The sequence below is a fragment of the Centroberyx affinis genome, unplaced genomic scaffold (genome assembly GCF_046629955.1).
Source record: "Centroberyx affinis isolate AG114_WGS23_722 - 3 ecotype Tasmania unplaced genomic scaffold, CSIRO-AGI_Caff_v1 ptg001285l_1, whole genome shotgun sequence".
Lineage (NCBI taxonomy): Eukaryota > Metazoa > Chordata > Actinopteri > Beryciformes > Berycidae > Centroberyx > Centroberyx affinis.
The window spans coordinates 51,280-67,568 of NW_027279791.1; the positions used below are offsets into that span (position 1 = coordinate 51,280).

The following is a 16,289-nucleotide window of genomic DNA, read 5'->3' on the forward strand; positions in this document are numbered from 1 at the left end:
CTACATTTTGCCAGTGATATCTGCATATTCCTGTAATAGCCCATTTCCCAAATATAAAAACATGAATTAGCATCACCCTTCATAACTTCCCGAGATTACCACTTTCTGGTTGAAACACATTAGACATAAAAGGAATGGATCACAGCGACCTCTGCTGGTCGTTATAGTCAAGCGCAATAATTGCATGGTGGTTTGTCTGCACAGCCACAAAAAACAACCAACCAAACACACAAACAAACAAAATATATATAAAAAAAAAAAAAAAAACCCAAAACAAAATATCTGTATTCAAACAAAATATCTACTACATTTTACATTCGTTTTTCTTTTCGCAACACAGCTACTGGTATACTATCAACATGGAGAAGGGGGTTAACGTTACGCTCCACGCCTCTAGGGGGGGGTCTGACTCTGATGTGGTGTTCTGCACTCATTCGTCCCTAATACACTGACAGGTAAAATGGCGGCCGAAAACAGCTCAGAATCTCAAGATGAGAAGGAAATTCTTATAAAGACGGGTGCAGTACAAGAGGTACATGACGAAAGTGGGCCAGTTGCACAAAGCGCAAAACAAGACGAATCTAAATTAACGCTTTACCACTGGACGCAGTCCTTCAATTCTCAGAAGGTGAGTGTCACAACGTTTCAGCACCCCAGCAGAGTGGACAGCTCCTCTCCTTGAAGACCCGAGGGTTTGTTTAGAAGTGTATCAGGTGAAATGGGTCAATTATCCTGGATGTCACTGTGGTTGGGATGAAGCCTAATCTAGCTCTCTAATCTAATTAATAAAACAAACGTCTGTGTCATTATACAAAACATGATTGTTTCAGTATTAGTTAAGGGAATCGTTTGTTTACCCTTCTGCACGAATCCGTAGCATAGGCCAGTGGCTGTCAAAGTAGGGTCCGGGGACCTCCAGGGGTCCACAGCAAAGAATGAGGAATATAGGAATAGTTAAATTTCACTACCTATAAATTGGACTAATGAGAGAATGTACAAGGTTGACTACTTTGATTTAAGATAAGATAAGATAAGGTAGCACTTTACTGATCCCCTTGGGGAAAGGATTAGGGTTTCATGCTCATTGCTGTTGTTAATGCCCCACCTTATGCAATTTTATACTAAATCATAGCAAGCAACAAACATCTTCTCATATGGAGTTCCTTGGGACAAAATCTTTTGGGTGTCTGTGGTCTAATGTGTATCTCCTTTGAAGGTCCTTGACAGTAAAATGTTGGGGAACCTCTGGCTTAGGCTGCTCAATGTTGCAGTGGCTTTCAGTGGCTTCTATCAGGAGACTAGTAGGCTTAACTTTGTAACAAAAACATACAGTGTATCATCATCAAATCCATAAGCCTTCATGTTTCATAACTGGATTGTACACTGTATTTTAAAACTAGGCTTTGATTCAAACTGTACCAGTCACCTATAAAATACCCATATAAAATATGTATCCTATAAAGTTGGTACTATGTCTATTGTGGCCCTGATTTTATGGGTAGGTCTAAGAACAGACAAGCCTACAACATTAGACAAATTGTCCATAGATCAGTTTTAGAATCATTTAGTTGCAAATTCTTGTGTATTGTTGTAAAACCCTAAGGTGCAGCAAGATGACCAAAGATGAAGCTAATTATCTATAAGCCAATTGATGTAACACCAGAAGGCACTGGAGTACAGCAAAGGCAATCAAGAGATAATGCTAATTATTTATAGGCCCACTAGAATAACAATATAATGAACGAGAGCACTAAGATCTCTGCACTCATATCTACAGTCATAATTGCTGTATTGCAGGTGCGTCTGGCCATAGCAGAGAAAGGTTTGCGCTGTGAGGAGTACGATGTGAGCCTGCCGCTGAGCGAACACAACGAGCCGTGGTTCATGCGTCTGAATCCTGCAGGCGAGGTCCCAGTCCTGGTCCACGATGACAACGTCATCTGTGACCCAACGCAGATCATGGACTACCTGGAGCAGAACTTCAGAGATGGTGAGACCGAATGAAGTCAATGGAGTTCCTGTAAAAGACCATCACTGGTCTGTCTGTACAGTTTAGCAGCACCAGACTCTCTCTCTCACTGTAAATGGTACTGTAGCAGGACTGGATAGGCATAAGGTGGGGTTCACAGGTTTGAGTCATTTATTTTTCCTTACTTAAGTTTTTTCAGAAAGTTATTTTCTTCCTTGTGCATTTTTGTTGCAAGTTGTGTCCACTGTGAATTTTGTATTGCATATGTGTTCATTTCTCATTCATTCATTTCTTGCGTTTTTAATTTTCTCGTTTTTATCTTGGTTTGCATTCATCCATGATAGCTATGTTCTAAGAGGCTGCATCAAAATCGCATAAAAAGGAGAAAATATCTGGTAAGCATGAAACTGTTTAAGGTGATGAGAAGGAGCATGTGTTTCAATACCCACTTTAATATTATACTGCATAAAAGTCATACATTCAAACTGTTCTCCCCAAACTGAACACATTGCCTGGACTTTCTAATCCCTGTAGCACAAGCTCACATTGAGTCTCCTCTTTGTTAGTTGGAGAAAGAAGAACTTTATGAAGCTGTAGGGAAACTAAACTGACACCTGACCCGTTCTTCCCTCCTCTCCATGTCTTCTATGCCTCCAGAGGGCACTCCTGAGCTGATCCCCGAAGAGGGCAGCATGTACTACCACAGAGTGCAGCACTACAGAGAGCTGCTGGACTCGCTGCAGATGGACGCCTACACCCACGGCTGCATCCTCCACCCGGAGATCACAGTAGACTCCCACATACCAGCCTACGCTACCACACGCATACGGAGTAAGACGCACAGAGATGCACTCCTGTAGTAATGCTTTGTGTTCATGCATACATGTACACACATAAGCAGTATTCTCTCAGTATCCACTTTATTAGGTACCTATCAGGTAAAACCCCCTTTTGCCTCTAGAGTAACCTGAGTTCTTCCAGGCATGGATTCAACAAAGTGTTACAAACTTTCCGCAGGGATCGTGGTTCATGCCAAGATAGTGTCACATAGGTCCTGCAGATTTTTCGGTGGCACATTCATGCTCCAAACATCTTGTTCCATCTTATCCTAATGGTGCTCTATGTGATTAAAATCAGGGGACTGTGCAGGCCGTTAGAGTAAACTAAATGAATTGTCATGGTCCTGGAACTATCTTGAGATGATGGTGCATTATCTACCGATGCGTCTGGCAACATCAATCATACCATGTTCAAAGTCCCTTAAATCATGCAACTTGCCCATTCTAACATTTAGTCAAACAGTAACTGAACCTCTCGTCCCTGTCTGCATGCACTATACTTAATCTTTACTTATTCATAGTATTGTGTTACATCACCACACAACCATCTTGGTAGGAAAAAATAACAGGTGATTCTAATAAATTAACAGATTATTACAATCAAACACAGCCACGGCCAATGAGCTGTGTGTATTTTAAAACACCATATTGGTAGGAAATGCATGTGTCATCATGGCAATACTATGAATACGAGACTCACTGTCTGGAGGAGTGAGCTGTTTGCATAAACATGGAGGTGTGCCTAATAAAGTGGATACAAACTATTTGCACACACACACAAAAAAATATATTTTTTCTGTATTAAACTATGAATTTCCAGAGTAAAACTTCTAACCTGCTGCTGTGTTTGTGTGTCACAGCACAGATAGGAAACACAGAGTCAGAACTGAAGAAACTGGCAGAGCAGAACCCAGAGCTTAAAGATGCTTACATAGCAAAACAGAGGCGCTTGAAAGTAAGTCATCATTTAATTCAGTGGGGTGTGAAGTGTGCTGTTTACCTGATATTATTCATGAAAATTGCTGCCCAGGCAAAACTGTTGTTTTCCATGAATTGCACAGTGACTTGTGCCCTCTAAGACCTCTTCTTCTTGAAGTAAGGTGTGTAATGGACAAAGGCAAAGTATATGTGAATGAGCGCATTATTTCAGTCAAAAAAAGCGTCGGGAAAAACCCCAACAATTTCACTGAGCTATGCCCTACTTAGAGTATTTTTATATTGTTTGTTACTGTGTGTGGTATTACTAATAGCTCAGACATTGTCATCGCACATAGCAGTAGATTGCAGCAGCTACAGTATATTTTCACAATAAGCTAAGTTGATAAATCCAATCCAATTTATTTAAAGTGCATTTTACACAGAAGTGTCACAATACGCTTTACACAGATGGTGAGAACAAAACAAAGTAGGTAGAGAGGTTAATGTAACAATGATCATAAAACCGCAATAGAGCAAATAAAATAACCAAAAACACTGACAATACACATTTTGATATGTTGAAAATCCAGTCCAAGCTGTTTGACCATGACAACATGAAGTACCTGAAGAAGCTTCTGGACGAACTGGAGAGTGTGATGGACCAGGTGGAGACAGAGCTGCAGAGGAGGGTGGAGGAAACACCAGGTAGCCACAGCAACTCGTCACTTAGCAACCCCTGAAACATCTTTCCTAATCTTTATTGGTAACTTCCAAGGGACAAAAAGACATTCCCAGTTTTGCATGTAACACATATTTCATTACTGTTACTTTATAGTGTTTAAAGTTTATAGTGTATTAGACAATTAGTACACGTCACCACTATAAATGTTTATGCCAGTACTAATTCATTACTCAGAGGAATTATGATGGGAGTGCCATTTTGAATTTCATCTTATCTGTTATCCTTACATGCTCCATATCCTCCTCCCCCTGCAGAGGAGGGCAGTCCGTCCTGGCTGTGTGGCGAGTTCTTCAGCATGGCCGACGTCTCTCTGGCGGTCACCTTACACCGCCTCAAGTTCCTCGGCCTCTCCCGCCGTTACTGGGGCAACGGCAACCGCGTCAACCTGGAAACCTACTATGAGCGCGTGGTGGACCGCCCGGCCTTCCGGAGGGTCCTGGGCCACGTCAACAACATCCTGATCTCGGCCGTCCTGCCTGTGGCGTTCCGCGTGGCCAGGAAGAACGCGCCGGCTATTGTCGGTACCACTCTGTTGATAGGCATTCTGGGAGGAGCTACGTACCTGGCTTTTCTCTACATGAAGAAGAGGCTGACTGTCACCAGCTGAGGTAGACTACAAGTGGTCGAGGTGTTTTGGGAGTTCAGGGCTGAGAGAGAGAGAGAAAGAGAGAGAGAGAGAGAGAGAGAGAGAGAGAGAGAGAGAGAGAGAGAGAGAGAGACCTACGTCATAAGACATGTTTCCACTGTCTGAAGTTAAACAGTGCAGAGACATTTTATAATCCATTAAACATGAGTAATATGTAATTAAAACATAACTTAATTGTCCAAGCACAGTGGCAACTGTCTTTGCTGTGTCGCTGGTTGCACAAAATGCACTTTTAGTCATCCTCATATGTGACTGCTGCATTATACCACCAAATATATTACGTAAGTGTGTATATATATGTATTTAAATCATACAAGATGTCATTAAGAGACCGATTTTGCTTTACACAGTATGTGCTTTGTTATATATTATTTCAATGTGCTCAATATTTGCATGTTAGGAATAAAAAAAAAGTAAACTTTGCAGCTTGTAACAAATAAAAAGTGCTTACATTCTGCTTTCTGTGACCAAAGTCTGCCAACACTGAGCATAAAGTCCTGCCCAGAAATTAAGCAATGTCAAGTCTTTTGTCACAATCTGACAAAAAGTCCATATTTTTCTGTAGTTATCCACTGTCCCCACACCTGTACACGTGTTGTATGATTGATGATGTATTGTTTGATAGATAGATTCTCTGTGTCACATAGTTGGTCTGAATGAACACTGTTTGAGTCTCTCATTTACATCTTGTCCAGACCGTGGTAATATACATATGTCTGAAATTAAACAGCTCTCAAACCTTTTCCCATGTTTTCTGTCAATCAAAACGTCACAGAAAATGGCATTCAAAATCCACAACACAACGTCATTTATCATGGAGTAAAAAAAAATTAAGATGCTTTATCAAAACATCTAAAGACTGCTAATCACATTTTCCAGGATCTGGATCTAAGTCAACATCCACAGCAATTTGTCTGCCCAGTCAGGATCCACAGGCCAAAGCTGACATTTAACATGACCAGGCTTTAAATCAAACCCCTCCTCTCGTGCGCTCAAGCTCACACAAAACAGACACAGGTTAGACCTTTCAACAAAGTCTGGCCTTTGTTTTCAGTGTCCAGAGGGCTGGTTAGTGTAGCTGTCAAAGAAATGCCTCACACGTGTTAAAGCCACATGTGAGGCGATCTGTCAAAGGTGCGTAAGCTCATAACAGTGTGTTACCTCTGGAAAATCATGCTCCTGCAATATGGCGACCACAATGACACCATCTTTCAACAGGATTATCTCAGATAGGTGAGATTCTAAGGGGTAAGGGGTAAAGTTATCATGACTCATAAGGGAAAACCTTTATTAATTTTGCTTTATCCCAGAGCTAAAGTTGGCAATTTATTTTGTTTAGTAGATACATTAAAATAAAAGCTTTGGCAATTTACACACATAAAAATATGACTAATCCAGGCCTTTTGACTATGTGCAACCTTGATTAATCCTCAGTTTATGACTCCACAGATCATTCAAAGAGCGCTGTTAGAGGCATCCATGGTGTAACTCCACTAAAGTGCTATAGAAAGAGATCTTTGAGTGACAAAAGTAAGGCACCAACCCCTATAAAAACATTGCTGAAGACATTCAAGTATTCCTCTAAGTTATTGTCAGGACTTAGCTCTGTGTTAGAAGATTTCTAAGAGCAATATTTATCATTTAGATTCTAAAGGATCTCAATACAAAGAGGAAATTCAAATTCTCCTTTTTCCATCAAATGAATACCACTGTCCTTGGCAAAAAGCTTGAGTGTCTTTCTGAATTTTGATATAAAGTGAAGCAGAGTGAATTGGGAGGTCAGTGATCTATTCTCTGTCTCCACCAGGTGGCAGTGTTTCCTCAAACAACACACATCTTTGTCAATCCCTCAAGGGATGAATTACATTCAATCAGTAGGGACCCGTGAAGGCCACTATGCAGGGATTATGAGTAATTTTCACAAAGCAATTGTAATTTTGAAATGGCAGTTAAGTGTTCTTTCTAAACTTCTGTATGATTCAAACCACTTTGTGTTCTGAGGGAGCTGCTCCACCTTGCAGCACATAGGATGATGTGCATACCATTACAGTGGCGCAATCCTTTGGATAAATGAATTTTTGTGTGGACTGCTATATATTAGAGCTGCAATGGTGGCCAAAACCGATTCAGCCAGCTGACAAAATAAACCTCTTGCTGGAGCTGTGCATGGTCACGTATTGTTCAATTGATTGGACCTGACGTCTCGCTATTCAGTTGTTTAGAATCCAACAGGTGGTTCACAATAATTGGACAAAGCTCTCCTCATCCAGACTGCAAAGGCAACATGGTGAATTTCCCTCTGTTGCAGAGTCAATATCACGCAGCATCAGAATAAGTGGTCAGTGTATTACAATATCCTCACCGGGATAGTTTCTTTAACAGCTGCAAGGCCTACACACCTCCACCAGACACACAAACAACAGAATGTTAGTCACTCTTGACATTGGGCCAAGTGTCAACCAGAAAATAGTCATTTTTCCTGTCTTATTCCCAAAGTTGCCCAACTGTACTTACACACTGCAAAAAATCTCCATCTCAACAAGTCATTTAGTCAATTATTGAGTCCCACAAATCATAAATTCTTAAAACAAGTGAAGAAATCTGCCAGTGGGGTTAGATAATTTTACTTGTTTCCAATGCAAATCCAACTTGTTTCAATCATTTCGTAGAATCTAGTGTCATTTTCTTGATAGTAGTGCAGTGATCTGCCTTATTCTGAATTGCTTCAAGATATTGAAAAACGTGAAACTGCATCGGAAACAAGTGGAGTTATCTCACCCCATTTGCATAAATTTTCTCTTGTTTTAAGAAAAATCAGATTTGAAGATTGAATATGGGACTAAATGACTTGTTAAGATAGACGTTTTTTGCAGTGCATAAGGCCGAACCTGCCATGTCTGCATCTAAGCAGTACCTTAGGCTCTGCAATGAATGCTGTACTGCTTGGACTATGAGCCACCATAGGGTTTGTCCTCATGTCCTTGATGATGTGGCATTAGAGTTGAGTCACCTCAGTACCAAAGCGCCCGTTTTGTCAGCTAGTAGATTATTTGTATTCCCATTTAGAGCGTCTTTAACCCCCCCCCTAGTGTATGTTAGAGATGGTGACTGGCGTCTGGTCAGACCGCTAACACTGAGCTGTACGCAGCCACATCGCTGCCATTCAAATAAACAAAACCAACTGTGTCTCAAGGCATTCCCCCTTCTCTCCCTCTCTCTCTCTCTCCCTCTCTCTCTCTCTCTCTCTCTCTCTCTCTCTTTCTCTCGAATACAGTCCTTCTTTCTCTTTGCTCTCTTTCCAGTGGAGTCTCCACAGAGGGAGCGTCTGTGTCAGAGGCACTGGGTGGGGTAGTGCAGGTGTTTCTAAGAGTCTGCACTGTGTATGTGCTCTGTGTGTGTGCGTGCGTGCGTGTGGAGGGGAGCTCGAAATGGGAACCCCTAGCAGACAAATAGACAGACGTGCATGCCCACAGACAGACAAACAGAAAGAGGAGAGAGAGAGTGAGGCTTGCGGCAGAGTGGTGTGGACAGCTGGGGTGAAGGATGGAAATCTGATGCTCGAAGACGCGAGCCAGAAGGGAGGGGGCACAGACAAGGCTGACCTGAAAAAGACTGAATTGAGAAGAATCGAGGAAATGAGAGAGTGCAGGTGAGGTGAGGTGTGTAGAATGACCCACTGCAGTGTACTAGTAGAGTAGCTCCAAGTGGGACTGTTACAATGCTGATGACAAGTGAAATGTCTAAACACAAAAAAAAAATGCTGTGCCTTTGCAAATGGTGCAGAGCCTTTCATTTTTACGGAAGAGGATTAGGGCCACGTGTGTAATATTTATTTGAGTTCTGAGATTAATCTCAGAATTCTGAGAAAAAGGTCAGAATTCAGAGTTCAAAGTCAGAATTCAGAGTTCAACGTCAGAAATCTGACTTTAAACTCAGAACTCAAATATATTTTTCACTGATCCTCTTCCGCACATTTTACTGTAGATGATAACATATGAAAAGAAAAATTATTGGGTGGATTCCAAAACAAAATATATTCACTTTGGAAAAATCGTTGCCTGGTCTTCATTCCTCAACATTAAAAAAACACAGTTTGCACCCTCTAAAATGCAGTTTTGTAAGTAACATGCACAAGATAGCTAATGATCATTAACATTCAATACTGAGTTTTTCTTTCACAGCACAGTAGCAATCATTTTGTCAGAGTAGGTGTCTCATGTTGGAGCGAAACTCTTGAAATGCAGAGAGGCAGGCAGGTGGACAGTGGGGTGATGATATGTGAGCTGAGGGCGTGTTGGATGTCCACAGACAGGGAGGCTGGGTAAACACAAACCCACGCAGCAGTAGCTGACAGCAGAGTCCGCTTGAGGTGGCTCTTGTCCCGCCGACTGGGGTGGGTGGGAGCATGGAAACTTGCAATCAGAGAGGGAGAGAGGGAAGAGAGAGAGAGCTGTGAGCTGGAGTAGTGGTAGATTTGGGGATATGTGTGGTGGAAAGATGGGAGGATACTGTAGGTGATGTGGTGGGTGGAAGAGAAACTGTGATATAAACCAGAGGAATAATGAAGCGTCGGGAGAGAGGAGTGATGTTTCAGTGATGCATCATCTCATATTATCCATCACATCTGCAGAACCGACGAAGAACCAATTCTCCCCCCCCTCACTTGTCAAGAGGGACGGAAAAGATGTCTGCCTGCTCTTCCATGACTTTAGTGTCTACAGTGTCGTTACGTAATGACACTGTAGACACAGGAATGACATGACATGACATTAGATTCAATTAACTACCTCACTGAGCGAAGCAGCAGCTGTCTTGCTCTGACTTTATAACAGCGGCTCTGTCACTACTGCCCAGTAAGCATTGTTATTGCATAAGATGTTCAGCCACAGTAGCCAGTGACGTCAATCCTATTCTCTCCCTCTCTCTGTCATATCTCACTGTTTGTTATTTTTCCCCTTATGGTTACACTGGACACTACGCTTGAATCAATGAGGGAAGATATCCAAGGCCTGCTGGCTCCATCAAAGGTGTTCTGAGAAAACCACCGGGCCTTTCCAGAAAGCAGCCGTCACCACCTTTCAGAGTGTCTGCGATATAGTGTTTGCTGAGTCGACAGCGGTAGGACCCCACGCTGTTGACACTACTGTTAAAATGACCCCCTGCCGGCTCGCCCTTCACAGCTTTATGATGAAATCCTGTGCCACCATTCATCCCCACATGTGCTCCTCAAATATTTAAACTCGGCCTACATAAACATCGCCGCGCAGGAGAGATGATACCCAACGCCGTTTGGAGCGAACCTGCCTCATTGTAAATCTCTGCTCAATTGACCAGATGTGGCCAAGTCAAGCACACCATCTCATTTTTATTCTGTTAATGAATTTTATGTGGATGATAGGCGTGCCGTTGCCATGTGAATTAACCACAATGATCTCTGCAGGGATCTGAGGTGATGGAAGCCTTATTTTTCCACTTTCCTCAGCTCTACTGTGTTCGTATTTGACTCTGCATGGAAAAAGTACCGTGTTTCACCCAGCACCATCTCCCTTTTGTCTACTGTCTGCTCCGATTGTAGAATTACAGTCTTGACAGGTTGAATCAGAGGTGTGATGAAGTCAACTTTGCTCGAGTCCCAAGTCAGTTTCAAGTCTTGAGGCACAAGGCTCAAGTCTAAATGTAGATTACCAAGTCAAGTCCAAATCAAGTCCATGTCATTAATGTCAAGTCTCAAGTCTAAATGTAGAAGACCAAGTCAAGTCAGAACAAATCAAGAGTCCAGTATCAACTTAATATCTTAAAGAAAACAAAAATATCTAGGACTTTTCAATGCAATATGGTTTTAATAGGATAAAAACTTGGTAAGAGCATCATGAGTTTGATTTCTATAATCAGTTCTGACTTCAATAACTTCAATCATCCCATACAAATACAGAAAACAGAATTTGCAGTTCATCACTTTCAATCTAAGTCAAGACTTTAGAAACCTTTTCAAGTCATCAAAGTACAAGTCAAGACAAGTCCCAAGTCTTCTCTTCATGCATCAAATCAAGTCTTAAGCAAATAAAACTGACTGACAAATGTTATTTTTATTTATTTAACCTTTATTTAACCAGGAAGTCCCTTGAGATTAAAATCTCTTTTTCGAGGGAGACCTGAAATGTCCTGCACCAATAAATCTGAGTCAAAATTAAACACAACCTAGAGGTGGGGACTCGAGTCACATGACTTGGACTTGAATCATACTTGAGACGCTTCCACTGGGTTGTGTTAAATTTTGACTCAAATTTATTGGTGAAGGACATTTCACTTGTGATCAAAGTAATAGCAGTGTAAGGTGTTCAAACAGTATGAAATATGGAGAAAGAGAAATATAGAGAGGAGAGGGACTGTAAGCATGGTGGTTGAGGTGTATGTGTGTGTGTGTATATGTCTGTTCATGCATCAGTGTGACAGATTAATGTCAGTGTTATTCTTGTATATGTTCTGTCTCGTCCCGGAGGTCAGCGAGGGTTGCTCCACCTGGTGTGTGTCACGTTCAACACACCCGTGGGGGGGCCGGAGGCCGCCGAGGCGCTGTCGACGGATATCCTAATGTAAATACTGAGCCCACCTCTCGCTTTGAGAACACTTCCTCTCCCATGACCCTCACAGCCAATCAGACCTGAACGTCTGCACAGGGAATCAAAAGTCTTATATAACACCTGTCCATCTGCTAAAATGAGGGGAAGGTCTGAATATTATCAAAAGATATAGGTAAAAGGTAAAATAAAAAAAGAATGGTGAATCGATTTTAAATGTAGTTGAATGGACAATATTTCTCCACAGAAATTACTTGACTTCATAGGCTTCAAAATACATACTTGAGGACACTGAGAGCAGCATTTGCATAGTTGCACAGAAATAGTAGGCTACTGTATGACATAGTTCCATACATTTATGGTAGTAAGTCGTACCAGCCTTTGTGCGTAATACTGGATGTTTTGGAGTGTATGGGCTCAACTGTGTGCAGACCTGGAGCCGAAAAGGTGGGGGGTCAGAGAAAGATTTATTTCAAATCGGAAATGAAATCTTCCCTTCCATACCCCCACTGTGGGTAAGCGCTCAAATTAAAACTTTCAAAGTGAATTCAAGCTTTTAAAATTGAAACTGTCCATCTTAAAAGTGCTTCACAAGAAAGGCACTGTGCAACTGTGCAGCTGGAATGGCCATGTTAAATATGTGAACCTAGCTCATCTGTGTCTAGCTCCATGTCTTGTTAATGGCCCACGGTCAAGCTTAGGCAACTGAGAGAAGGGGTGCAGCATGCCCATCACCCAGTACTGACCAGTCCTCCCTCAGAGCACAACGTACAGGTCATGCAGGAGAGAAAACGAACCTGTGGAATTTGCCACGCTGAATCAACGCCACGCTTTTTCCTCTGACTTTAAGAATGCAGTGTTAGCGCGGTGGAACTTGCCAGAAACTGGTAAAAATGTCAACAAAAACGGAAGCGTGACTACACAGCAGCCTCCCTGGATGGCTTAGTTGTGGAAAAGTTTCCACAACCCTTCACATGTGTTCCCACAAGCAGCAAAGGAGCATGTGGGGCCCATATCTTCAACACAGTGACATCACCTACAACAGCTTCAGTGAAACTGTTGACATCAATACTTAAAAGTAAGTATCTACTATAAAATTACTAGAAATCTGAAGCAACTTTCACTCTTAGATATTAGGTTTTTTCGCAAGTTTTCCACATAGTCAAGTCACGTTTATAGGTCCACGGTGTCCTACCGAATCCAGTCAGTGTGGCGATTATATGGTGGACCTGCACCTAGGAACATTCTGAAATAGCAGTAACAAGCATATCGAACATGGAGTGCAGAAGGAAGAGAGACTGTTGGCTCTGCAGGACTGTTGGAGGGATACTGAGTGCGGTTCTGTGTAGCTTGCTCCTCTGCTTGTTGCTAACGCAGGGACATAAAGCAAAGCGGAAATGATTATCCCAGGTATTTTCTTTGATTGTGGGCGGACAGAGGAAACATCAGCAATATATGGCCCAACTTCCTATGAGTTATCCAGGACTCTGAACTCTCCAGTGGATGGGCATTCAAAAGGATAAATGCTTTATAGTTTTGCCTTGTCACTAAGAACTTGCAGACCAGCAGCATGCTATGAAATGCAGTGAGTACCTTAGTAGAGTTTAATAGAGATTATCTACATGTGAACATGGTTAGTTTCTATGTATTTTCAAAATTAAATTCTTAAATACAACCATCAAAATAAGTTATTATGATGCCCCAGGCCAGTTCAGTTTCTTCTTATGATCACATTTGCACTACAATAGCCCTTATTCTGGTTGTAAAAACTCATTCTGAGTCTCCAAAGTCAGCCATCTACAGTAATCAATGCCAGTGGAGTAGCTGCTGACACTTGCTGAAAATACATGCCGTTCTGACTTTTACTTTTCAGAAAGAGTTGTAGACTAGACTGCCCTTCACTGCAGGAATAACATGAATTCTAGATTAGTATTGTAATTGTAAGTGGTATACCTCTTTAATTCCAATGTGGCCAATCTGATATGTCACTGCTGAATATGCAAGACGGATACAAACATAGTAAAAATGATTGATTCATTTATTGCTGATTTTGGTTCTGCACAAGGAGCCATTCTCTTTGAATACTTGAATACAAACACAGATCAATGAGCTGAAGCCAATCATAACATTGGCAGATATGGTTTCATGCACTCATGCACACGCACACGCACACACAGTCACACTCACACACACACACACACACACACACACACACACACACACACACACACACACACACACACACACACACACACACACAAAATTTGGTTGGCCTTTGGCCTTGGCTTGATCTTTCTGGCAAATAACAGAGGGAAATACATTGCCTTTTCAACACAATCTCAATTAGCCAGCAAAGACATTAATGACTATAAACACAATACCTAAAACAAAATCATAAATGAAAGAATGAAATGTCAGTGATTGAGTTGATCAAAATCACATAACAAGCAGAGTTACATTATTGGTGCTATGCCACATGAAAGGCCTTGTCCTCTATGACCTTTTAAGGGCAAAGACTGAACAGAACAGCACAATGTGGCTTCTGTTAGTTCCAAAAAATATTTTCTTCCTGAAGGGCATTTTCTGCGACTACATGAGAAACACAATGCGGAGATCTCAAAACAAGTGGTTGAAAATAAATATCTCTTTGAGGAGGGTACTGCATGGTGTGCGTCTCTGGTCTCTCTCTGTGTGTGTGTGTGTGTGTGTGTCTGTGTGTGTGCATGTGCGTTTAATTGTTCCTAAAATACCTCACATGGACTGATGGTCCTGTAAGGTCATGCCTAATTGATTCTGGCAGTGATTGTCTCTCTGGGTAGTGAGCGTGAGCAGATACCTTTGAGGTTTTGGATCATTTCTCAGTCCGTAGCTTGCAGTTGACAGTCTCAGGAGTTCTTTAAATGTCCACATATCTTCAAAGAGACATTCCAGTTACAGAGATGGGTCAAAGCTGGAATCCTCTCTTCAGCGTGTCACAAATTCCACGTCTCTGTTTCTAACCAACATGCTATTTTCAAGATGGCTGCCAGTAAAGAAACTTTGTGGCTACCAAAGTGTTGAGCCCTCTAGCCGTATACATGTAACTTTGGGACAAATTAATTCCCTCAAGCTCACAGTGTGATTTTGTTAACAATAAATGCATTCTCTATTGCACTCATTGTATGTTGCTGTGGATCAGAGCATGAACTAAATATCTAAAATGTAAATGTATTTAGGTAGATGTACACATTCCTGTTGATTTTGTTGATGTATGATGTGAAGTAACAAGAGCTTTTCTGGCTAAAAGCACAGCCATTTTAATATCAAAAATGTGATTAGCAGATTGATATTTTATGGCAATCAATCTAATGTTGATGTTGTTATTGATGTCAAATGTGGAAGCATAAGCACCAGGGCTTTTCTAGCAGGTCTATCTGATTTTTGACGCAGTGGCCCTTCTCGCTCCAAAGTGCAAAGTGAGGTCAAAGTAGATGACGGCCCGCAGGACCTCCGACTAATCGCCGAGGTCGCTGGGGACAAAAAAAAGAAGCTAGCATTTGACTGGCTCAAACCAGGTCACGATCTAGATCTGAACTTTAACAATCAAAAGAACAACACTGTGAAATCAGCTGTGAACTTCAGTTGACTACAGATCTGCATTATACACTTTATTTCAGAGGGTATCAGTTGTAATGTAAGACACCTCTAAAAACTTAAGTAAGACATGAAAACATGCTGCCTTTGAGGATTATCTTTGAGAAATGAGCAGGATAACAGGTGAAACTATATATGGTATTCAAAGCAGGCATTGGAAAGCAGATTTTGCATTGGCAGGATTTTCACGGTTTCATTGCCAAGCACAATACTCGACATAATGAGAAACACTTGTTTCAGAATGAACAATTCACCAAGCCACACAGCATACAAAAGCGACCGAGGGTGATCATATTTTACTGTATATCATAAGTACATTGATTTTGTTAGGTGGCCTTGATTCAGAGTCATAGAAATATTCACATACAGTGTCTCCTATAACAATTTGAGGTCTGGCTGTTTTATGGACGCCTTGGAGGTGCAGATCATGACTGCAGAACAGGAAGTGTATGGTATGTTGAGGAGAAAACAAAGCATTGCAAAGGAAATGAAAAGAGAGAACATTGCAATACAAGTCACATTCAAAGCTGCTTCCCAGGAAACCTGCCTTTCTCTTCACTGCTGCCTTATTGTGAACACTGGGTTCAGTTTTTTTTCTTTTTTTGCAGACTTTTCTGCGGTCCAATAGCCATGTCCAAAATGACATACTATGGTGGAAAGAACAAATGAATAAACAATACAACTCTAAGTTACAGAATATCATCCAAGAACAAATTAAACATAAATCAGTAGGAATAATGAAATTATGACTGCATCTGCCTGTGCATAATGGCCTCAGCATGTTTTAATCTGGTGGTGAAATGATAAATGGAAGAAATGGCATAAACATGACCAATCTGTCAGTGTGTTTTTCTGACGCAAAAGGTCAATGTTATACTCACCATCCCTAAAAGAGTATTGTAATTAGAACACAGGGAGCATTAGTACATCTGTGGGAAAGAGACTGGGGGAAAATTGCATGGCA

The 16,289-nt window shown here is 41.5% G+C and overlaps 1 protein-coding gene across 1 annotated transcript; it reads left to right on the forward strand.

Annotated features, from left to right (window-relative positions):
* Nucleotides 1-460: 460 nt before the first annotated feature.
* gdap1 (ganglioside induced differentiation associated protein 1) lies at nt 461-5,075 on the forward strand. Its single transcript, XM_071525300.1, has 6 exons — nt 461-628; nt 1,798-1,990; nt 2,627-2,800; nt 3,669-3,763; nt 4,317-4,431; nt 4,723-5,075. The coding sequence occupies exons 1-6, from the start codon at nt 461-463 to the stop codon at nt 5,073-5,075; spliced, it is 1,098 nt and encodes a 365-aa protein (XP_071381401.1).
* The last annotated feature ends 11,214 nt before the right edge of the window (nt 5,076-16,289 follow it).

Bases quoted from the DNA above. Each gene is read 5' to 3' on its own strand.
- gdap1 (XM_071525300.1), top strand. From the start codon at position 461: ATGGCGGCCGAAAACAGCTCAGAATCTCAAGATGAGAAGGAAATTCTT. The intron at 629-1,797 runs GTGAGTGTCACA...GCTGTATTGCAG, and splicing joins AGTCCTTCAATTCTCAGAAG to GTGCGTCTGGCCATAGCAGA. The intron at 4,432-4,722 runs GTAGCCACAGCA...CTCCCCCTGCAG, and splicing joins GAGGGTGGAGGAAACACCAG to AGGAGGGCAGTCCGTCCTGG.